Raw genomic sequence first — 22,473 nt, 5'->3', positions numbered from 1 at the left:
GCCAGCCAGCCAGCCAGCCATTCTTCCATCTATCCATGCATTCAACCATCCATCCTGTTGTAGGCCTGACACTCTGCTCAGTTATAGGGACACAACAATGAGATAGAGAGATGTGGATGCTGCTTTTGTGGATCTTGCTTTCCAGTGTATGATACAGATGATTAAACAAACAATTGCTTTAAAATCTGTCTTGTATATATCTCAACAACCCCTACTCTCCAGCTCTTCATCCATGTATCGCTACCAAATTATATGAACATACACACAAACCAGCTTCCTTCTTCTCCTTATATGTGTCTTCTTAATTCAAGCAACAAACATCCAAAACAAACCACCTGAGTGTGTCAAGACTCATAACAGTGTCCTTATACTGATTAGAAAAAAAATAATGCCCTGGGTATGTTCACATGTGTATAGAACTGGCAGACCTAGAGACAGAAGAGCCGGGAGACAGAATGTTAAGTCTGTCTCAGTTCACAAGGCAAAGCACAGTGCCCTGGAGAGCTCAGAGAACGGGCTCCCGGGTTGTAACCTAGGCAGTGCCACTTGCTGGCTGGGCAAACTTGGGCAAACTGCTTTTCTTTCTAAGACCCAAATGAAAATAGAGGTTCTGAAGCGACCTTACTAGGTAGTTGTACACAAGCGATGCAACAACAGGGGGATCGTCCTCATGTAGAATGGGGTCTCTGCCCACTCCACCAAGTCTTTTGTCTTCCTGTCTCAGAGAGTGAATGCCTCACCTCCTCACTCATGCCTTTGGCCCTTCAGTAATTGTATACCTTGCCAGAAACATCAGTCTTCACCCCCTCCCCGCCATGTACATCCAGGGAAGAATACACTCTGTATATTTCTATGGAAACACCACAGGTTTCCATTGTAATCACTGGGACTTCGGGAGCTCCGCAGACTGCCCCCACTGGTCTTGACAATTTAAAGGGGATTGAAAGTGACTTTCTTTTCAAGGCCAGGCAAATAACAGAGTATAGAGAAGTGTATGTCCTTTGGAAAGAAATTGATTAATGTTTTTTAGGCCAAAGTAATTTATTAACATAAAGGAAAATTGTCACTTTTCTTCTTACCCATCCTTTTGACAAACAACTACTGTTTAGTTTAGAAGGGAGGAGAAGGAATATATTTTATTTTGGTCGCAGCTGCCTTATAAATGGGCAGGGGCAGTGCCCTCTCTCATCTGTCTTTCGTTTTGAGGCTGGGTAGAGAACAGCAGATCCCTCTCAACTTCCTACTTGGCTAACCCACACCATATTCAGCAACCTCTGGAAAGAGGGATTAAAACACCTGCTTGAGAGAATTCAAGCAAACGTTTAGCAAAGGGCTGTTTGCAGATTCTGGGGAATGACTGCCTGCCTTGGGTTTGATATCAAGATAGAACACCAGTGACTTTCCCAACCATCCCCCTCTTCTCTGCCTACCCTCCCACCCTTATCATCTTCTCCATCCACAGGAAGTGCTTGGTGCTTAGTTTGTAGAGAACATTGACTCACAGTGGTGGGGGCGGTACGTGGGTAGCAGATAGGGGTCAGGAAATTGTTACAATATAGGACTCAGGCCCAGAACCATTGAGATCATTTGGAGCTTTCAAAGTCTGTAAGTTTGGTTCTCTGAGGATACATGGAATCCCTGACCCCTATTCAGGGGTGCCAAGTTCACTGTCTGGGGAGTCTTAGAGCCATTCCCAGACAAGAGGTCTGTGCATGGTGCCACTTTGCATTTAGAAAGTGAGATGCGTGTAAACCAAGAATACAAGCAAGCTTGAAGTTTTCCCTCTTGAGGGCACCTCGCTAATCTAGCTGACGGATCAGCGCTTCAGCCATCATGCTGCATGGAAAGCTGGAGAATGTTTTTCTAGGTAATGGGAAGTAGCAAGAGGCGTAAGTCATGGCTTGTCTGGAAGAAGAACTAGTGAGAAGCAAAGAGTAGGTAAATGTGTAAATGCATCAAGCAAACAAGTCAGATTCTGGATATAGCAGCTTGGCTGGGCAAAGAGAAGTCGGGTGAGACACAAGGAGATAAAAGTTCAGATAGAAATAAACAATAGAAACCTCTTATTTTTATGTAGCACTTTCAAACTGCAAATACACCAGGTCTGCATTTTCATTTTATCTTCATGATAGCTCAGGAATCTAGGAAGGTTGTTGTCCCTGTGTGAGTTGGTGAAGGGAGTCACACTGTGAGTTACGATCAGAATCTCAGCTTGCTTTCCTGACCCCTAGTCCTTTCTTTCCTAAAAAGGGATCAGATGTTTTAGCCCATGGCCTAGCTGTTACCAGGGGTCTACTCTAAGAAGAAAATGATGTAACTAGAGAGTATAACTAGAAAACCGCAATCACAGAAAACTAATCAAACTGATCACAGCCTTGACTAACTCAATGAAACTAAGAGCCATGCCGTGTAGGGCCACCCAACGTGGATGGGCCATGGTGGAGAGGTCTGACAAAACGTGGTCCACTAAAGAAGGGAATGGCAAACCACTTCAGAATTCTTGCCTTGAGAACCCCATGAACACTATGAAAAGGCAAAAAGATAGGACACTGAAGGATGAACTCCCCAGGTCGGTAGGTGCCCAATATGCTACTGGAGAAGAGTGGAGAAATAACTCCAGAAAAACTGAAGAGACGGAGCCAAAGCAAAAACAACGCCCAGTTGTGGATATGACTGGTGATGGAAGTAAAGTCCGATGCTGTAAAGAACAATATTGCATAGGAACCTGCAATGTTAGGTCCATGAATCAAGGTAAAGTGGAAGTGGTCAAACAAGAGATGGCAAGAGTGAACATTGACATTTTAGGAATCAGAGAACTAAAATGGATGGTAATGGGAGAATTTAATTCAGATGACCATTATATCTACTATGGTGGGCAAGAATCCCTTAGAAGAAATGGAGTAGCCATCATAGTCAACAAAAGAGTCCGAAATGCTATACTTGGGTAAATCTCAAAACTACAGAATGATCTCTGTTCATTTCCAGGGCAAACCATTCAACATCACAGTAATCCAAGTCTATGACCCAACCAGTAATGCTGAAGAAGCTGAAATTGAACAGTTCTATGAAGACATACAAGACTTTCTAGAACTAACACCCCAAAAGTTGTCCTTTTCATCATAAGGGACTGGAATGCAAAAGTAGGAAGTTAAGAGATACCTGGAGTAGCAGGCAAACTTGGCCTTGGAGTACAAAATGAAGCAGGGCAAAGGCTAACAGAGTTTTGCCCAAAGAATGCACTGGTCAGAGCAAACACCCTCTTCCAACAACACAAGAGAAGACTCTACATGTGGACATCACCAGATGGTCAATACCGAAATCAGATTGATTACATTCTTTGCAGCCAAGGATGGAGAAGCTCTATACAGTCAGCAGAAACAAGACCGGCAACTGACTATGGCTCAGATCATGAACTCCTTATTGCAAAATTCAAACTTAAATTGAAGACAGTAGGGAAACCACTAGACCATTCAGGTCTGACCTAAATCAAATCCCTTATGATTATACAGTGGAAGTGAGAAATAGATGCAGGGGATTAGATCTGATAGACAGAGTGCCTGATGGACGGAGGTTCGTGACGTTGTACAGGAGACAGGGATTAAGACCATCTCCAAGAAAAAGAAATGCAAAAAGGCAAAATGGTTGTCTGAGGAGAGAAAAGAAGAGAAGCTAAAGGCAAAAGAGAAAAGGAAAGATGTAGCCATCTGAATGCAGAGTTCCAAAAAATAGCAACGAGAGATAAGAAAGCCTTCCTCAGTGATAAATGCACTGAGGAAAACAATAGAATGGGAAAGACTAGAGATTTCTTCAAAAAAAATGAGAGATACCAAGGGAACATTTCATGCAAAGATGGGCACAGCAAAGGACAGAAATGGTATGGACCTAACAGAAGCAGAAGATATTAAGAAGAGGTGGCAAGAATACATAGAAGAACTGTACAAAAAAAGATCTTCATGACCCAGAATATCACGATGGTGTGATCACTCACCTAGAGCCAGACATCCTGGAATGCTAGGTCACCTGGGCCTTAGGAAGAATCACTATGAACAAAGCTAATGGAGGCAATGGAATTCCAGTTGAGATATTTCAAATCCTGAAAGATGATGCTGTTAAAGTGCTGCACTCAATATGTCAGCAAATTTGGAAAACTCAGCAGTGGTCACAGGACTGAAAAAGGTCAGATTTCATTCCAATCCCAAATAAAGGCAATGCCAAGAATGTTCAAAATACCTCACAATTGCACTCATCTCACACACTAGTAAAGTAATGCTCAAAATTCTCCAAGCCAGGCTTCAAAAGTACGTGAATCGTGAACTTCCAGGTGTTCAAGCTAGATTTAGAAAAGGCAGAGGAACCAGAGATCAAACTGTGAACATCTGTTGGATCATAGAAAAAGCAAAAGAATTACAGAAAAACATCTACTTCTCCTTTATTGATTATGTAAAAGCCTTTGACTCTGTAGATTACAACAAACTGTGGAAAATTCTTCAAGAGATGAGAATTCCAAACCACCTTACCTCCTCCTGAGAAATCTGTATGCAGGTCAAGAAGCAACAATTAGAACTGGACATGGAACAACAGACTGGTTCCAAATCAGGAAAGGAGTATGTCAAGGCTGTATATTTAGCTCATATGCAGAGTACATCATGTGAAATGCCTGGCTGGATGTAGCACAGCCTAGAATCAAGATTGCCGGGAGAAATATCAATAACCTCAGATATGCAGATGATACCATCCTTATGACAGAAAGTGAAGAGGAACTAAAGAGCCTCTTGATGAAAGTGAAAGAGAAGAGTGAGAAAGCTGGCTTAAAACTCAACATTCAAAAAACAAAGATCATGGCATCTGATCCCATCACTTCATGGAAAATAAATGGGGAAACAATGGAAACAGGGACAAACTTTATTTTCTTGGGCTCCAAAATCACTGCAGATGGTGATTGCAGCCATGAAATTAAAAGACATTTGCTCCTTGGAAGAAAAGCTATGACCAACCTATACAGCATATTAAAAAGCAGAGACATTACTTTACCAACAAAGGTCTATATAATCAAAGCTATGGCTTTTCCAGTAGTCATGTTTGGATGTAAGAGTTGTACTGTAATGAAAGCTGAGTGCTGAAGAATTGATGCTTTTGAACTGTGGTGTTGAAGAAGACTCTTGAGAGTCCCTTGAACTGCAAGGAGATCCAACCAGTCCATCCTAAACGAGATCAGTCCTGAATATTCATTGGAAGGACTGATGCTAACACTGAAAGAAACTCCAATACTTTGGCCACCTGATGCAAAGAACTGAATCATTTGAAAAGACCCTGATGCTGGTAAAGATTGAAGGCAGGAGGAGAAGGGGATGAGATGGTTGGGTGGCATCACCAACTCGATGGACATGAGTTTGAGCAAGCTCCGGGAGTTGGTGATGGACAGGGAGGCCTGGTGTGCTGCAGTCCATGGGGTCGCAAAGAGTCGGACACAGCTGAGTGACTGAACTGAACTGAACCTGGGTCGTGTTAGGTGAGGACACATGGTAATTTAAATGAAGAAGAAATTGGAGAAAAAGGAGATGAAGAAGGACTATCTTTTATGGAGTGAACTCTATTCCATACATCATACTACAAGTTTAGTAATTCTCATGCCTCATGTGATTCTCATAGACCCATGAGATAAACATTATCTTCATTTTACAAATGAGGAAACTGAGGCAAGAAGAGGTTAAATATTCTGCCAAGGGCACATGCTAGTAAGTGACAGAGCAGGTATTTGAGCCTAGACTGTCTGGTTCCAAAGCTTGTACACTGAGATACCCAGCACTGAAAGAACAGTGGCAGTCAATATGTGTGAGATCCTGGTCCCCAAATGAGTGTGGGATGGGGTGCTGACCGCAGCCCAGTGCACCTAAATGACCTCACATCTCCCCGTGGAGCAAGACTCAGTGTGGGCTTGGCCACTGGAGGACCCTTCATGATCCAGTTGACCAGCCCACCCTGCCATAGTATTTCCCGATTGCAAGGATCTTCTGACAGGGAGGCTGTGTACTCGGAGGAGATAGGCACCCCATAGGAGGCTGCGTACTCAAGGTAGGGTCTGGGCTCTGCAGGGTTGAATCTGATTGTAGGCTGCTGAGTTCTGCCGAGGCCTTTCTCATCCTTCTCAGCAGGTGGGTCTTGCTCTTTTATCAAGAGACATGATGACGAACCATAAATCCAGACACTCCAAGCAAGTTGGCTGAGAAACTAATGATCCGTGACATCTCCCTGAAGACAAAACCACTTGCAAGTCTCTCTCTACCTCTTCATCTCTGTTGGAGTGTTTCTGTGGCACCTCTCACCACAGAACCCAGGTGCACCACAGATTTATTGACCTCCTGCAACTTTCTTTTTAAAAGAATTAGCTGTAAGAATCAATGGGTTCAGCGAGGGTGGTTGGGTTCCTGTCCACTTGGATAAATCACACCACTTTGGAAAGTGTCTTTGGGGATGAATCACAGTCCGGGAAAGTAGAACTTTAGTTAGCTTTTTTTTTTTGTAATTTTCTCCAGCCTGGAAGGAATATTGTTCCTAAAACTTCCTAATGACCAGTGTGCTCATTATTTATAGGATACAATTTTAAGCTTCACAAATTGCAGCCATTTCAAGCTGGCAAGTACGCCCCTTCTCCTTGGGCATCTGTCTGCTGACAAGTCCCCAGAGAATTGCAGGTTCTCTTCTTGGTGCATAAAGCAGGGCCACACTGCAGAAATCTCCCCGCTGATCCCCATCTGTGGGGGAGGTCTGCACTCTGGGTGCTGTGGCTCTGTGTTGAGAATGTCTTCACATTAAGTCCTCGGAAAGAGAAGGCCATCCCAGAGAACTGTAATACAAATATTCACTGATGGTGCAAGGTCAGAAGGTAAGAAGGGAAGGGATAGGAAAGCCTTCTGAAAAAGGGACTGGTTTAAGCCCTAGCTCTGGTGGATCCTGGACAAATCACATGGCCTGCCCAAGTCTCCGTTTCCTCATCCATAAAATGGAAATAATAACCAGACCCATATTTAAGGGTTCTTGGGAGTCTGAAAAATGATGATACATGTACACTGTTTAGTAAAATGCCTGGCACAGTGCCTGGATCAACAAATAGTAATGATTGTAGCGTGAACTTGACAGAGAAATAAAGATTGGGTCATTCCGTGGTCAACTGTGGCCCATATGCCAGCAGCCATCCATTTGTTATTCCCGTGAAATTCTCAGCTTGCTTGATTTTATATTTATGACATGTTTCAGCTTGTTTAGCTATTAGTGCATTAAAATAAGTTTCATTTTTATTGCAGACAAATTGCTGATGCTATAAATCCTCTTCTTTCCGCTTCCACTCAAGGGAAAAGAAGAAAGGGGTAAAACATACTGAGAGAAATGGGGGCTAATGGCAAATGTTTGGGGGACCGAGCCATCAAGGCTCAAGGAAGTTCCCACAACATCCCCCAAACTTTATGCCTGTTTTCAAAAGAGACAGCTTGAGCTGTGTTTGGTGGCAGTTGTTTTGGAGGGTGCTGTAAAGTGTTGCCATTAACATTCATGTTCCTGCATTTGAACTGAACACTGATCAGTCCATACTGCAATGACACGACAGCAGCAAAGGCATCTGTGATTACTAGAAAGAGCACACATTACTATGCTGTGTGGTTTGTAGTTACTTTTCACTGCAGACTTCACTGCTGGCCAGACAGAGGACTGTGGCTAGAAGACAAGGCTCTCACGGTTCCTCCGGCTCCATGCTGGGAGAGCATCTTAAACAAATTCACAGGCCTAGGTATATTGCATTTCTAGTGAAATGCCTTTTTCTCTGGTTAGGTGATAGCTTTAAGTAGCAGGCAAGGCCAAGGCCCAGTGGCCAAACTATTTAACCATAGAAGGAAACTCAAGAAGGTTGCTGGTGCCACTGACTGCACAGCCCCAGGTGACTCATGTAGCTCTCAGGAGCCTCTTCCCTTAGTTGGATGAAGGCTTGGCTGGCCTTTCTCCTGTAGGGCACACAGCTGTATGACTTTGCCTTGGGTTCCAGAGAGACTCCTTATGATAAGTTCTGAATGTCAAAACAGTGAGGGGGCGCAAGAACCGGGATGCTGGTCGCCGGGGACAAAGGGAGGTGCTGGCGGCAAATCTTTTGTATCTCCCTAACTTCTTCTGCCTAGCTGGGAGGATCGTAGCAGTGGAGGAATCAGTAATGATAAAAAAAAAATAACAACAAGGCAGCCTATGGTCTGTAGAGTCTGAGGAAATGAGAGGATGCTGGTGGAGGGTTCTGGTTGCGGCTTCACACACATGCACTGGGTCAGGAGCCTGCATGACCACCCCTCCCTGAAGTGGGGTGAGCGGCACTGGACGGCACGCCCACCCTGGTGGGTGTTTGTAATTGCTCCTCCAGGACACCCCAGAGGGCAGTTCCTAGCACCCGGGCTCCTGGCCTGGGAGCAGAATCGGGCTCTAATTGGTCCGCACCTTAATTGGAGGAGGAAGGTAAGCAGGGATCACCATTCTGTTCCTGATCTCAGATGAGGCCTGAGGAGCTGGGAGGAGTGGGAGGAAGCAGAGACTACAAATGAGTCCCCTAAATAATTCACGGTGAGAGCCCGGCCCGACTGGCAGAAGCCTGTTTGCTCTTCTCATTGCAAAGAGGAGGCATCGTAAGACACGCTTACTCCGTGAGCAAGCCCCTCTCCCTTCCCTTCCCTTTACCTCCACCCTCACCTGCGCCCTTTAGTTAGGTCTGTACATGACCACTAACCCCATAACTGAAGCCAAGCAGAAAGGTAAAGCATCTCTCCAATGATGCATTTAAAACAAACCCCTGGGCTAATTTATTAGCAAGAGCTTTCTATGTCACAAAAATTTCTAGTAAATCAACTGCCACCTCCTCCTTTCAAGACTCTGACTTTACCTAGTTGAATGTTTCTCAAACTTCATTGGGATCAGACTTTCCTAGGAGGCTGGCTGTACCTACAGATTCCCATCCTCCTCCCCACCTCTCTGAGCCAGCAGATTTGGGGCTTGAAGGCCAGCAACAAGTATTCACAGATACCTAGGAGACTGCTGCAGATGGCCTGGTATCACCCTTCAAGAACACCATTTAGGTCCTGCATCACAAACACAAACCCTAACTATGCCCTTGGCTAAGGACAACTCAGCCATACAACATTCCACTGAGCCCTGATACCCCTCAAGCAGGCCTGGCCTCTGAAGGCAGCATGCCATGGCATCTGACCAACAGGCAGAGAGGACTAAGTTCCAATCTTGTCATTGCCATTTATTAGTTTCAGAATAATTGTTCAAGTGCCTCTCTCACTCTCGGTCTCCATTGTCTAACATGAATAACGTGCAAGTCCCTGAACCTCAGTTACCTCACCTGTAAAATGGGAGTATTTTTATCTATCTCATCTGGTTGTTGGGATTAGATATGAAAACAAAAGGCATTTACAATGATGAGTAATTGGTGCATGTGTGCATGCTAAGCCACTTTAGTCGTGTCTGACTCTTTGCAACCCTACAGACAGTAGTCCACCAAGCTCCTCTGTCCTTGGGATTCTCCAGGCAAGAATACTGGAGTGGGTTTCCATGCCCTCCTCCAGGAAATCTTCCTGACCACATCTCTTATGTCTTCTGCATTGGCAGCCAGATTCTTTACCACTAGTGCCACCTGGGAAGCCCCAGTAAATGGCAGCTCTCATTTCTTTTCCCTAATTTTAATCCCAACAGACCCTTGTCTTCCCTTAGCTGTCAGAGTTGTAAAAATCATCAAAGTCAAATAAACCAACCTCCAATTAGATGCGAGTAGTTTATGAATTATGAGGATTTACTTTCCTACTGCTGCTGAAATGAGTTACCACAGGTTTAGTGGGTTTAAAAAAATGCAGATTTTACTCTTAGAGAGCCAGAGGTCAGAAGTCCTCCAGAACTGTAATTGAAGGTGTCAGCAGAGCTGTGTTTCTTCTGGCATTTCCAGGAGAGAATGTGTCCCTTGCCTTTCCCAGCCTGTAGAGGCTGCCCACCTTCTTTAACTTGTGACCACGTCACTCCCACCCCTGCTTCTGTTGTCACATCTCCTTCTCTGACTCTACCTCTCCTGCCTTCACTGTTCCCTTGTAAGGGTCCATATGATTACATCAGGCTCACCTGGACCATCCAGGCTACTCACCCTGTCCTCTAAGACCCTTAATCACACCTGCACTGTCCCTTTTACCAGGTGAGGTAATACATTCAGAGGGTCCAGGAATTAGAATGTGGACATCTCATGTGGACATAATTCTATCTACTACCCTGGGTTTTGATGTTTTACTAAGAAAACCTGCAGACCTAGTGCCTTAGTTCCCTCTTCCAAAGAGATCACTGGTGCAGCTCAGACACTGTAGAAGGGAGATGGGATAGCCTGGAAGGAGTTTTCAGTTTTCCACAGTCAGACTTTGCTCTCCTACCATAGTCAGCACAGAAGTACTGGGCAAGAGTGTTGGAAGTCCGTGATCAACAAGGATCTCAATGTCTTCTGAATTGCAAGAAGTTCTCTGAGTCATCACAGGAAGACTTGATTAGGTTCCATCTTGTAGTGTTCCAGGTATTTGAAAACTGGTAATCCATGTACTACATTTAGTCATTGTTTGATTCAGTTCCAAAAGATCTACCGAAGACCTGCTGCACAGAAGCCTTCCTTCCCTAATAAGATTATTTGATTAATTAAGACCTTCTGTTTCCCCACCCAAGGGTAGGGACACACAAAAGTTGTCACACTGATTTGACTTTGGTTGTTGTTTAGTCGCTCAGTCGTGTCCAACTCTTTGTGACCCCATGGACAGTAGCCCTCCAAGCTCCTCTGTCATGGAATTCTCCAGGCAAGAATGCTGGAGTGAGTTGCCATTTCCTCCTCCAGGGGATCTTCCTGACCCAGGGATTGAACCTGAGTCTCTTACATCTCCTGCATTGGCAGGTGGATTCTTTACCACTACTGCCACCTGGGAAGCCCAACTTGACTTTAGGACCATCTAAATAGCTGTCTCAAGTCTGCCAATGCCTTTAATCCTCCACCCCACCCCAGTCAGTATAGCTGTTCCCTTCTTTGAGGCTTCTACTGATCACTAACTATGTATTAGACACTGGCCATGACTTTGAAATACTGGTCTTCTGCTGAAGCAAAGAAACTCATAAACACTGTGTTGCAATGTCATAGGAGAAATAGTATAGCAGAGGAATGTGCCTGCCAAGGGGCTCCTTCTTGGAAAGAAGTGAAAGGCTATTCAGAGGAACTGGCTGTTAAGCTGTAAGACTACAAGTTTTCCAGATGAAGCAGGGCAGAAAAGGCATTCCAGGAAATGAGGAAACTTATGCATGATAGAACACCCAGTATTTGAAGCCAGCTGAGTAGCTCACTGTGGCTGGGAAGAAATAGGAGACCCAACAGTTAAAAAGGTTAGTGTCACATTCAAAGGGCCTTGAAAAATTAGTTAAAGGAAACAACAGGAAGTGGGACAAAATTGTTTAGCAGGGGAGTGACATGATCAGATTCTACTTTTCAGGTAAGTTAGCAACCTGTGTGACGAATTACTTGGAACAGAGTGAAAGGGATCTATGGCAAAAAGTCCAGCTAGTGTTCAAGTGATGAGGGTCTTTATGGACCAGAGATGAAGGGAATGAAGCTAAGGGGCTGCATATAGCAGGTAGAATCAGTAGCCATTTTGATGTATGTTGTAGAGGAGAAGAATAAGACAACGTGGACTGCAGTTTCTTTATGAAATCATGGTCAGCAGTGCTGAGCAAATAAGAAATGTAGGAAGAGAATTCTGTGGAGGAAAAATATGAAATGTATTTTGGTATATGGTGAATTTGATAATTTGAGGTACATTTGAGATATCAAGATGGAAAGATTCGTAGGTAGTTTATACCAGAAAAAAATAGAGGAAGGTGATATCACTGATGTTAATATCCATGAGTGCCGTTGAAGCCATGAACAGAGACTGAGGACAAGAAGCGGAGACAGCCTGTCCAGGAAGACCCCTGAGCAAACAAGAGCTCTTCTGTCATCTCCTCCTCTCTAGCACCTTTCACATCTTATGTGGCCAGTCTCTCCCTTTGCCCATTCAGAATGGTTTAGTTTGCTGCTTCCTCTTTATTCCCATTTCCTAAGAAACACACCTGGATGATAGGAAATTTTTTCTTTGTGAGCAAAATTTCCAATTTCTTTCCCTTAACCGTTTGAAGCATTTTAACTTAAACCAGGTAGACGTTTTCCTAGGAGCTACATCCAGAAAATAAATGCATGATCGGTGTAGTCAAAGACCTCCAAAGAGGTTCCGTGATTATTTTTTGAGTGACTGTGAAGATGCAGTGCAGGGAGATATGGCTGGAGGAGCAAAAACGGGGCTGGGAGAAGGAGGAGGGATGTGGCTTGGAGAGAGCTCATGACCTTGAGAAGAGGAAAGGAAGATGATTCCTCAGGGCACTGTTTTCCCAAATTGCAATCGCTGTTTAGCACCTGCAAGGTTTTTGTGAAACTCCCCACACCACTTACACAATTATGTACTTAATTTTTTCTCTTTAAATCAGTTTACTTTTTATACTAAGAAACATGTATACAAAACAGGCAATATATCTTTTGAAAATGGAGACCTGCATAACAGTGAATATATAGGAGGGTTAGTTTTGAAAGTTAAAAGCTTCCATAAAGAATTAGAAATGATTACATTCTGGTTGGGAACTGTTGCTTGCCCATGGCTATGAACTTGAAACATGCTCACTGTTAGCAAAGAACTGTGATAAGTAAGCATTAGAAAGGTTTTGAAGACATTCTAGCACCAAACTCAGATTTTTCCCTCTAGGTAAATCAGAAGAATTGAAATCAATTTGAAAAGAGAACAACCTTCTCACTAAGTAATTCCATGCTATTTAATTTTGAGTACCACAGGAGGCATTCAGAAACCCTCTCAGTAACTTATCCTAGGAGTAATGCTAAGGAGAGGTGAGGGGAGTGTTTGGGGACTAAGCAGCCTGGAACCAGCTTGAGTCATAGAGCCAATTCCCACTCCCCTCTCTTGGGTCCCACAGCAGTCAAAGCTCCAAGGAGTTTATTCTTCCTGGTGCGTGGAAGGTCATGCGTGGCATCCCTGGGCATCCGTTTTGGTGCTGTCATGCGTGAGAGTCATCCGTGGCATCCCTGGGCATCCATTTTGGTGCTGTTCTCCTTGGGAAGGGAGGATCTATCACAATGAACCTTAGAAAGAAGAAAGCCAATGAGGCTTTGAGGAGCAGCGGGCAGAAGACTCCTCTTGGAGCCAAGAGAATTATACGGATGGAACCCTTGACCCCACTTGTCTTGATGGAAGCAAGTAGCATAGCCATAGCCTTCAGCTGATGGAGCCACTTAGAAAACCTTACGGATTGCTAACTTAGCTACAACATTTGCAGGGAAGAAGACGCGGCAGGCAATCCATGATGCACCCATGTGCTTTATGTACAGTGACGTGCACTGGGCGTCCATCCATCATCAGGGAGAGAGACTGCAGCTGAGCAGGGCCTGGGGATGACTATTTCACATCACTTATTTATTAGTTTGCAAGATCTGACTGTCCAGGACACAACACAGGGCTTGAAGTCATTTGAAATGTTAAAAAAGAAAAAAAAAATGACAGCTCTCATCTCCCCTCTGTTACTATGACAGGGATGTTGTACTGATCGCTTTGCTTTCATCAGACTAATTGCCTGTTCCTTCACAATGGCTTAGATACAACGATCTAGATACTGTCTGGGAGAGCGGTCTGGCTTTGAATGGTAATGAGGGGTAGATACATGCAGTGGCTGCTCTTGGAAAACTGGAAAGGGATGTGTGGAGGAAGGTTTGCCAACCCATTCAGGGGTGGATTTAGACTGTTTGCTTGGGACATTTGAAGTAAGTACTAGAAAAATGTAAATATTCTCATACTGGTTGGGAGGTTATAGTTTAGGCAAATATTACCACTTTTAATTCAACCTAAACATCAGAATGTCAGAACTGAAGGGGACCATCAGGACCATCTAATCAAAGGCCTTCGTTTTTCAGATAAGGAAACTCAGAGGCCAGAAAGGATTTGCCCAAGGCCAGGGCATGAAACTCACAGTAGATGGGAAAATGATCGTTTGTCTCTTTAACTTACAGACGCTAAATAGAAAGTCATCTTAAGATAATAGGAAATATATCATTTGGCTGCTGGCAAAAAGAGACTTTTCAAACTTTAAATGAAAGTTATTTAAAAATATTTTTTTTGTTGTTTAGGAGGAAAAGGTTTTGTCCTCCCTGAATCTAGATATTTCATGAGTTTTGTCCTCCTGGTGATAGGAAATTTGCTTAAGATAGGGGATATAAAAAAAAGAAGGAACAAAGGTAAGCAATTGACGAGACTCCTTAATTATTCTTTCCAATGCCCAAACCTTTTCCAGAGCTCCCTTTTGAGCGGAGGTATTTCACACTGAGGTAAAGGACATATTTTTGCAAGCGATCCTGAAGCTCCTGGTATTTGATGAAAACGCTTTGTGGTCCTGTGACTTTTAGGTTTAAAGAATTGACAGTTCAGTGAGAAAATGCCCAAGACCTCACCTAAGGTAGGAGCCCCCTGACTTCCAGATGCCCATCCCTTGGTAGGATGAAATCTCAGGATTCTACTGGGGAGAATGAGACATTAAAAACAAGCAAACACAGGCAACCCAGTCGGGCTTCAGTTTGCTCAGATCCTAGCTGCTTTTCTCATCAAGAGAGAAAAGTAATAGAGAAAATCACACTATATCCTTTTGTCAAACAGAATTAGATGCCGTCACCTGAAATGACTGCTTTTGACCACTTTTCCACTGTGCCACTGAAAGCAGACTACCAGCTAAACGGGCATTGATCGTTCCTGTAATAACAGGAATAAGCTCTTAGATTTGTACAGACATTTACTGTTATAAAAGGCATTCACATGTATTTTCCCATTTATTCCTTACGGCAGCTCTCAAGAGGAATAATTGTTTCCACTCTGCAGATGAGGAAACTGAGCCACACCTGTTAGCAGATGTCATCTTGGGGATTCTGACTCCTAGTTTAGGGCTCCTACCACTGTATGATGTTTCCCTTCTATTTCTTCTAAAAATTCACTCTATTGCAGCAACCTTACCTCTTCCTGGAAAGAAACAATGTACTTAGAACTGAATATACAGTGCTTATCACAGTTCTTGACATAAGAACTTGTAATTGCTTGGCATGTGGTAGTTACTGTGGAGGAATAGGATGTGTGGTACAACAACCAGGATCATAAGAAGGGCTTGGGATCAGAAAGATGTGGATCCGAGTCCTGAGTCTCTGAATATTTGATTTGAGATCCCCTTCAGCTCTCTGAAAATGTTATATGTGAGTGGGGCCAAATGACTAAACTTCCCTGAGGACATGAACACCTACTTCAAGAGGGATACTGTGAAATGAGATACAAATGGATATGCAGAGCTTAGCAAGGTGCCTGTACTTAGTATTCAGTAAGGGGAAGGGTGATGATCTCAAAAGGATTTGCTCATAGACCTTATTGTGAGGAAACAAAGCAATGCCTTCTTTGAAACCAGATGTTAACATTTCATAGTCAAACAACCTTGGTGTTTTTTTGTCTTATGTATCCAAAAGCCTTCTGTCTTTGCCCCTCTCTTGACTCTCCGCACCTAAGTGAGATTACAAGAGTGTTCCGTGGACCCCACAACTTCTGTGCTCTACAGAGCAGGTCTCAGTTGTGGCCAGGTACCTGTATATGATGCATGCCGTGTTCTGGCAGGTACTGCAATTGTTGAGATCTTGGCCAGTTCGATAAAAGTTGCGCCTGCAAAACAGAGCATTTGCTAGATAAATCTATGGGCAAACACTCCCTGGGATGCATACATTCTACAGACTCATTTCCTGCAGCACAGCATTGCCCTTCTCATGATTTCCAAAGTCTGAAGTTTCATGACCATTACAAAGAAACAAGAAATCCTTGTTAATAGGATTTCATGTTTCCAGAAAGCTTTATAGTCGTTTAAACACTTTGAGATCTGGATTTTCTTCATGCTGACAATAATCCTATGAGATGGGTCAGTTATTCTTACCCCCACATGATAAATGGGGAAACTGAGGGACTTTGCAAATGAGTAGAGGAAGACGATTAGAACTCCTGACCCCTTTAGGTCAGTACATTCCCCCTGTCTCGTCTCAGTGCTTCTCTCTTGTAAGGCAGTGTTGACTCTGATTCATAGCAGCAAGTGCCAGTTAATTAATTCTTCCTTTTCCTACCCTTTTGTTGATTAGCTTTCACCATTCCTTTTTCTCAGTCTTTAGAGAGCACTGTTTCAAGGAAGGAGCATCCCACAGCTAGACAAATAGCTGCCTTCCCGTCCTCAGACGGATGCTGAGTCACCCAGGAAAGCATTTTGGAACTTCTTTCTCATTGCGGAATTATGATCTCATTTCAGTTCTTACTTAGCTGGTCCATGATGGACTGTCTCAAGCCTTCAAAGTGGTCAGTGGAGGGGAAGGTCAACAGTAAGCTTAGTGGCTACCTCAAGTGCTCTGTGACAAACACAGAAAGGGCTAAAATACCGTGCAAATGTCGTAACTCCCTACAGGGGTAGGGTTGGGGCAGAACCTGCATACCATCATTCTCCCCTATCATTTATTGACTGGACCCACATCTTAATAAAAAGTAACTTTTGACCCTGCGGCTTCATTGTCCCCTTTCTCCAATCTGTTGTCATTTGGAAATAAAAACCAGTCATCATGGAAATCCACCGAAGCCTGCAGCCCAATGAAACCCGGTCCGAGCAAAGGGAGACCGTGGTGTGTAATCTGCGGAAACGACAGGATCTCAAGCATTTTGGAGACACTTCACTAATGGAAGGCAAGGGTCTCTCTCTGCCCCATCCTCCCAAATGACGTTACCCTGCCCCTGCTCCCCCAAATCCACCTTACCCTTCTGTGAGAGCTCGAGCTTTCTCCAAGTCTTGAATCACATTCAAAAGGACTTTAATTTTCTCTTGGTTTGAGTGCAGAGACTCCTCCACAGATTGCAGCCTGCCCTGGAGGTCGCAGAGCTCGCCCTGCGCCAGGTGAATTGCGTTAATCCCACCAGTCACTCGCTGCTGCTTGGTCTCCCTTTTTGGGAGAGAGGAGGGGAGGTGACCGCTTCCTGGACAGTTCTGAAGCTCTGGGATGTCTGACTTGATGGGGTTCTTGGCAGTCTGCTCTTGGCACACAGGGGCACATTCTGACTCACTGTCTGTTTGGCGTGACTGCAGGTCCTGGTAATTGTTACTCGGTGAAGAACAGTCTGAAGCCCCCCCTGGTTGGGCTGGCTGCCTCTGGGAGCCAGGTGGAGGGGAGCTGTGAGTCCGTGGATGCGAGGGAGCACACCTTTCCTTTGACCTAGATGACAGAGGGCCATGGTCTTTGTCATCGGAGTTATCTTTGGGCAGAAGCAATTCGGGTTGAAGTTTCCCTGTGCCAGGCGTGTGATTGGCTCTACTGGTGGCATTTAGGCAGGAGGGGGCTCTTTCTGAATCTGGTGGCAGCTCTCCTCTTCTGTCCCCTGGACATCTGTCAACCAAAGAGGGTATGGAGTTGCTAATCTCGGCAGACCTGTCTGGGCTCAGAGTGGACTCCCTCCCTGCCCAGGTAGGACTGTGACAAATATCGTCCGGGACCTGAATGGCAGCTGTCACTTTCTCCAAGGCTCTCCACGTCCCGGCGTCAAAGCATATGCTCACAGGCCCATTGCTTTGCACCTTGGACATTCTAGGGAGAAACGGGTGGGAGACCTTGACCCTTCGGGGCCCATCCTCAAGATGCTGAGCCAGCCGTAAGTAGGCAAGGTCAGAGGACACAATGTCCTGCTCAGAGAGATTGCCATTCACCTGGATGGCACTTTGGGACGCTGTCGGCATTTCCACCAGGGACTTGCTGGCTGTGAGTCTCTTCCTTTTGAAAACCGGGAAATGCTTCCTGAGACTGGGGGAAGTTTGGATTGCGATGTTCCGAAAGCTCCCTGCCTTCTGGGACCTGGGAAAGGAGAGTGAGTAGGTGGGGAGGTGATGGTGCCTGGAGGCCTGAGTCTTGCCCATTACAGCCGGGTCCTCGGGCGTCTGGACATCCACCTCAGCTAGGCCAGGCGGAGTCTCACTGCTGCCATCTTCCTTGAATCGGACCTGCTGAGATTTGCTCCTGCGGTGGTGAGGTTGCTTCACCAGTTCCACAGACTCTAGACTGTTGCGTTTCAGAAGCACAGGCCTCACTTTCATACTTTGCTGGGCCATTGAGCCTCAGTTGAAAGGATTAGGACCACGTACTTCTCCCGGGCACATTTCCTTAGGTCTTTGGAGCAGCATCTAATGACAGCATCTCAGACACAGGGATCTGCCTCTGAGTATGGGCAGCTCTGTTGACCATTCCCAGCCGGCAGGTTTTACTTAGGGGGGAGAGGGCTCTCCGTAAGGCTTCCCCTGCAGTTAAAATATTATTCCATCACAGTGGTAATTACCGCTTAGATAAACAAGGAATTAGGCTAATTATTAAACCTCTGATCTACCATGAGAGCTGGTGGGCTGTTTATCAAGGGAGGTTGGCAGGCAGTTCTGATCCTGGAAGGAGCTTGCGGTCTTGAACAAAAAGACAATGAAAGTCCCATTTAGAGGAGAGCGCCAGACTCCCAGTGTGTGAATTCCAAAAGAAACCTGCCACGTCTGGAACATACGGCTTCCTTTCTGGGAGCATCAATTCCCAGTGTAAAACTACAGGAACCTTAAACACATCTTCTTTCCATCACATGTAAACAGGTGGAGAAGTAAATGACCCGGGGCTTGGCTTCTTTCCTGGTACATGATGCTCCTGATGGAACATCCCCATTTATGTCAATCAGAGGTTCCTCCTTTGAGGCCATTGTTTTCTTTCATGCTGTCTCCCTTCTCTTCAGTGAGCGAAGCTTATCTTCCTAAAGAACCTCACAGAACCCAGTGGGGTGTGACGTGGACATCCAGGGGCATTCAGAGGGCAGAGTCCCTGTTGTGGCGTCTTGACTGAAGTTCACATGTGGGGAAAGGGAGCCACATTAGCAGCCTCTGGGTATTTGAGCCCAAAACTTTGTCCACTTGGGGTTGGGGTCAGGGACCTGGCAGTCTTGATCAGCACAGAGCACGCAAGGGGAGTCTGAAAAGGAAGAGACAACAGATGCAACTGAGAACACAGTTCCTTGGACCTGGGTTTCTCTCCAAATTCCAGTCTCCCAGCTGAGGGCTTCTGAGTGGTGGTCTAGAGGTAAGTCAACTTGCTACCTTTGTGTCTGTTCCCCTAGTGGGCCAGGCACCTGTGGCTGCTGGGCCTTGAAGCAAAATGCCTGTCTGCCTGGATCATCTCCTCCTCTCATTCCCAGGCATCACCCAGCCAACTCCTGTTCATCCCTGAAACCCCAGCTTAAATGTCTTTCTAATGACCCCTCCCTCACACTCACCTCTGGTGCTAGATCATATCAGGACTTCCCTTAGATTCAATATCTTTGTATCACGTTCTTTAAAACACAAATTTTATTATCCCTAAATAACCATTTGTCTATGTATTTATTTAATGTGCATCTCCCCCACTACCCTGTAAGCTCCAGGGTGTCAGGAGCTGAAGCCTTTTTTTTTTTTTTTTTACTACTAGGTGTTTCTGTCCCTCCTTTAGGCTTACTGTGAGTGCTTCACGGGTATTTACTCAAAGAGAGGATGGCTGAATAAAGCCAAGAAGAGCCTGGGAATGGAGATGGGGACCCTAGGGTATTCTGCTAGGGCAATCAGATGGCGGCTTCTCTCTGCTAGGACTGAAACACTTGCTAGAGAACAAGATTTTCACCTAGTTTTTTCATTTTTAATTGCTTTCTAGGAGATAAGTGTGCATAAAATTCTCCATGGAAAGTGTACCTTGTAATAATAGCAGTTACCATTACTGAACACTTACTTTTACCGTGCTGTGGGCTTTACGTGCATTTCATTACAACCCTTGTTTATCAAGTACTCACTAACGCACCGCTATTCTATTCACTGCTATTCTAACCACTTTCAAAGCCATAGCTCATTCATTCTCTACCCTATAGAGGTGGATACTCTTATAATTCCCATTTTACAGTTTGAATATGCCGGGGCCCAAGGACACACAGCTTGTGACAGAGCCAAGGTCTGAACTTAAAAAGTCCGGCACCAGAGTCTGTGCTCTTAAACTCTGACTCGACTGCTTTCCCAATACTGCATTATTTCATTAATCCTTAGAACAACACTATGAGGTTTTATGATCCCCAGTGGACTGATGAGGAAACTGAGGCTCAGAGATATTAAGTACCCAGTGGAGGAGCTGAGAGATGAACCCAGGAGTCTGTGATTCCAAAGTCTGGGTTCTTACCCATAAGGTTATGATTTTGTCCTCTTGGGATCTTCCTGGTATTCAGGGCAGTGATTTCAATACAGAGTTTGAAGACCTGTGCCAGGGCAAGTGAATCGGTTTGCTTCAAGTATGAGGTGAAATGAGGCAAGTGTGAAGCCTTTGTGTGTTGAACAAAGGATTTTAAAAGACAAGGAGAATGATAAAATAGTCCGTCAGTATTTGGGGGTCTTTTGCTCTGTCTGTGGCACGCAGCCTTATCATAACGATCAAAACCTCTGGCTTCTCGAAGCATGGGTGCCTTGCTCCCAAGATGTTCTCCATCTTGCTGCTGGGGGTATTCATTTTGTGGGTGCAGCTTAAGCCTTGATTCTTAGTGTTCTGCTCTTCCCAGGAATTACTTGATGATGCTTACAGCAATTTTGGCTTTCCCAGGTCCCAGCCACCTCGAGAGGGCCACCTAACCTAGTGAGACTGGGGCGGGTGGCGGCAGGTCCTGAAAGAGGAGAGCGTTCATCTAATGCTAATAAGTTGTCAACGTGTCATGAGGTTCTAGAATTACTCCTCACATTCTGGGCTCAAATCCTTGTCCCTTGCTGGCTGAAGGATTTGGGACAGTACTTATTCTCTCCTAACCTCTTGGTTTTCATCTGTAAAGTGGAGATGACATGTAGCATAGACACTGCATTTATGTGGGTCTGGTGGGAGAAGTGATGAGACAGTGCATGCAGAGTCCTCATCACAGAGCTCGGGTCACAGATCACTCAGGCTACAATCGTCTGAAGCTGGTTTTCAGAAGAGCTAATAGCTACTGAACTTTGGCGATTGCCAGGCATTGTCACAGGTGTCCGCTTATTTTTGTCCTTAATAATTTTCATGACAGTCTTAGAGGCAGGCACTGTCAGTCATGCCTTTTGTAAATGAGGAAACTGAGGCACAGGAGGTTAAGTGATTTGTCCCAAGTCATTTACCCTGGGAACCCAAGGACTGACCCTGGAGCATCTGCTCCTAACCACTGGGATTTCCTGCCTTCTCCAGAACTAGGAAGAGACTAATCTTGTTAGGCTGTCAGGCAGGCGTCCAAGTCCTCTTTCACATTTTCTTTCTGAAAGTCAGCCACTGTTCTGGTTTTCACCCTGCTTTTCCTCTAGGAAATGTATACAGCTCTGACATGTTTTATTTTAATCTTTAAAAACAGTTTTCTATTTTTAAAGCATTACAGGTTCATTGCAAAAAATCAAATAGTGTAAATTAAAAAAAAGAAGGAAAAAGTCACCTGCTATCTCACTATCAGCAAGAGCCACCGTGACTATGGTGTGGTGAAGTGCGTTCTCGGCTCTTTGCTATGCAACATTTGCAGTCAGAGCAGGCACGTTGTACACACACAGATTTATAGGAAGCCTTTTTTTTTCCCCAGTGAACAACATGGAGAAATTTCCACTTTATGGAACTAGATTCGTACCATCATTTTAAGTAGGCTAATAGCACTCTGTTGCCTAGTTATAGCATGATCTATTTAAATAATATCCTTTTGTGGATATCTGGGTTGTTTTGAAATATTTGACATTATTAAAAATAATATTTTTCTCTCTGTGAACTTTGGAGCACTTGTCTAATTATTTTCTTGGAATAAATTTGTGAAAGAAGAATTCGTGGATTAAAGGCATTTTACATTTCATTGAGATTACCTCTTTTCCTTCCAGAAAGTTCTACCAATGGGCAGCCCTACTATTAGCTGCATGAGAAAGCCTTTTCACCAAAGCCTCTTGGTCACTGTGTTTGGTCAGTTTCTGATGATATTTTTCATCATTACTAATAAAATGGGAGAGAAATTGTATCTCATTCTCAGTATGATACTTATTCAAGATTGGGCATTTTGCATGTGCTTATTTGTTTTATACTACATTTCGTACAGGTAAAGAATGAAAACCTGAAAGTGACAATATGAACAATTAAGCTTTCACAAGAGTGAAAACTCTTGTGTCCTAGACATGACCTAGGAAGCTTAGCAAATATAAACATTTCCACCTTTAAAAAACTGCCTATTTACATTGGAGAAGGAAATGGCAACCACTCCAATAGTCTTGCCTGGGAAA

At 44.5% G+C, this 22,473-nt stretch overlaps 2 protein-coding genes across 35 annotated transcripts in view; one reads left to right on the top strand and one right to left on the bottom strand.

Moving 5' to 3' along the window:
- The window catches only part of INSYN2B (inhibitory synaptic factor family member 2B), a 71,030-nt gene extending 49,378 nt beyond the window's left edge, over positions 1-21,652 (bottom strand). For 12 of the 18 annotated variants that reach the window (XR_014062241.1, XR_014062246.1, XR_014062242.1 and 9 more), the window contains exons 1-2: positions 16,946-21,652; positions 15,747-15,821 (exon numbers count right to left, since the gene is read on the bottom strand). Coding sequence is in view for 8 of the 18 variants with exons in the window: in XM_081520692.1 (XP_081376818.1) it covers positions 15,747-15,821; positions 16,946-18,285 (1,415 nt within the window). In the remaining 10 variants the exon portion in view is untranslated. Of the gene's footprint in view, positions 1-12,886; positions 13,223-15,746; positions 15,822-16,945 lie in introns of those variants that run through there. The other 6 variants (XR_014062243.1, XR_014062247.1, XM_081520695.1 and 3 more) reach the window with 3 other exon arrangements.
- Positions 1-22,473, top strand: part of DOCK2 (dedicator of cytokinesis 2) — a 477,583-nt gene that overhangs the window by 250,938 nt on the left and 204,172 nt on the right. The window lies entirely within an intron of this gene.

The sequence above is a fragment of the Giraffa tippelskirchi genome, chromosome 8 (assembly GCF_054371585.1).
Source record: "Giraffa tippelskirchi isolate mGirTip1 chromosome 8, T2T-mGirTip1v1.2.pri, whole genome shotgun sequence".
Taxonomy (NCBI): Eukaryota; Metazoa; Chordata; class Mammalia; order Artiodactyla; family Giraffidae; genus Giraffa; species Giraffa tippelskirchi.
The sequence above is the reverse complement of the archived record's forward strand: the minus strand, read 5'-3'. Positions and strand labels throughout refer to the sequence as shown.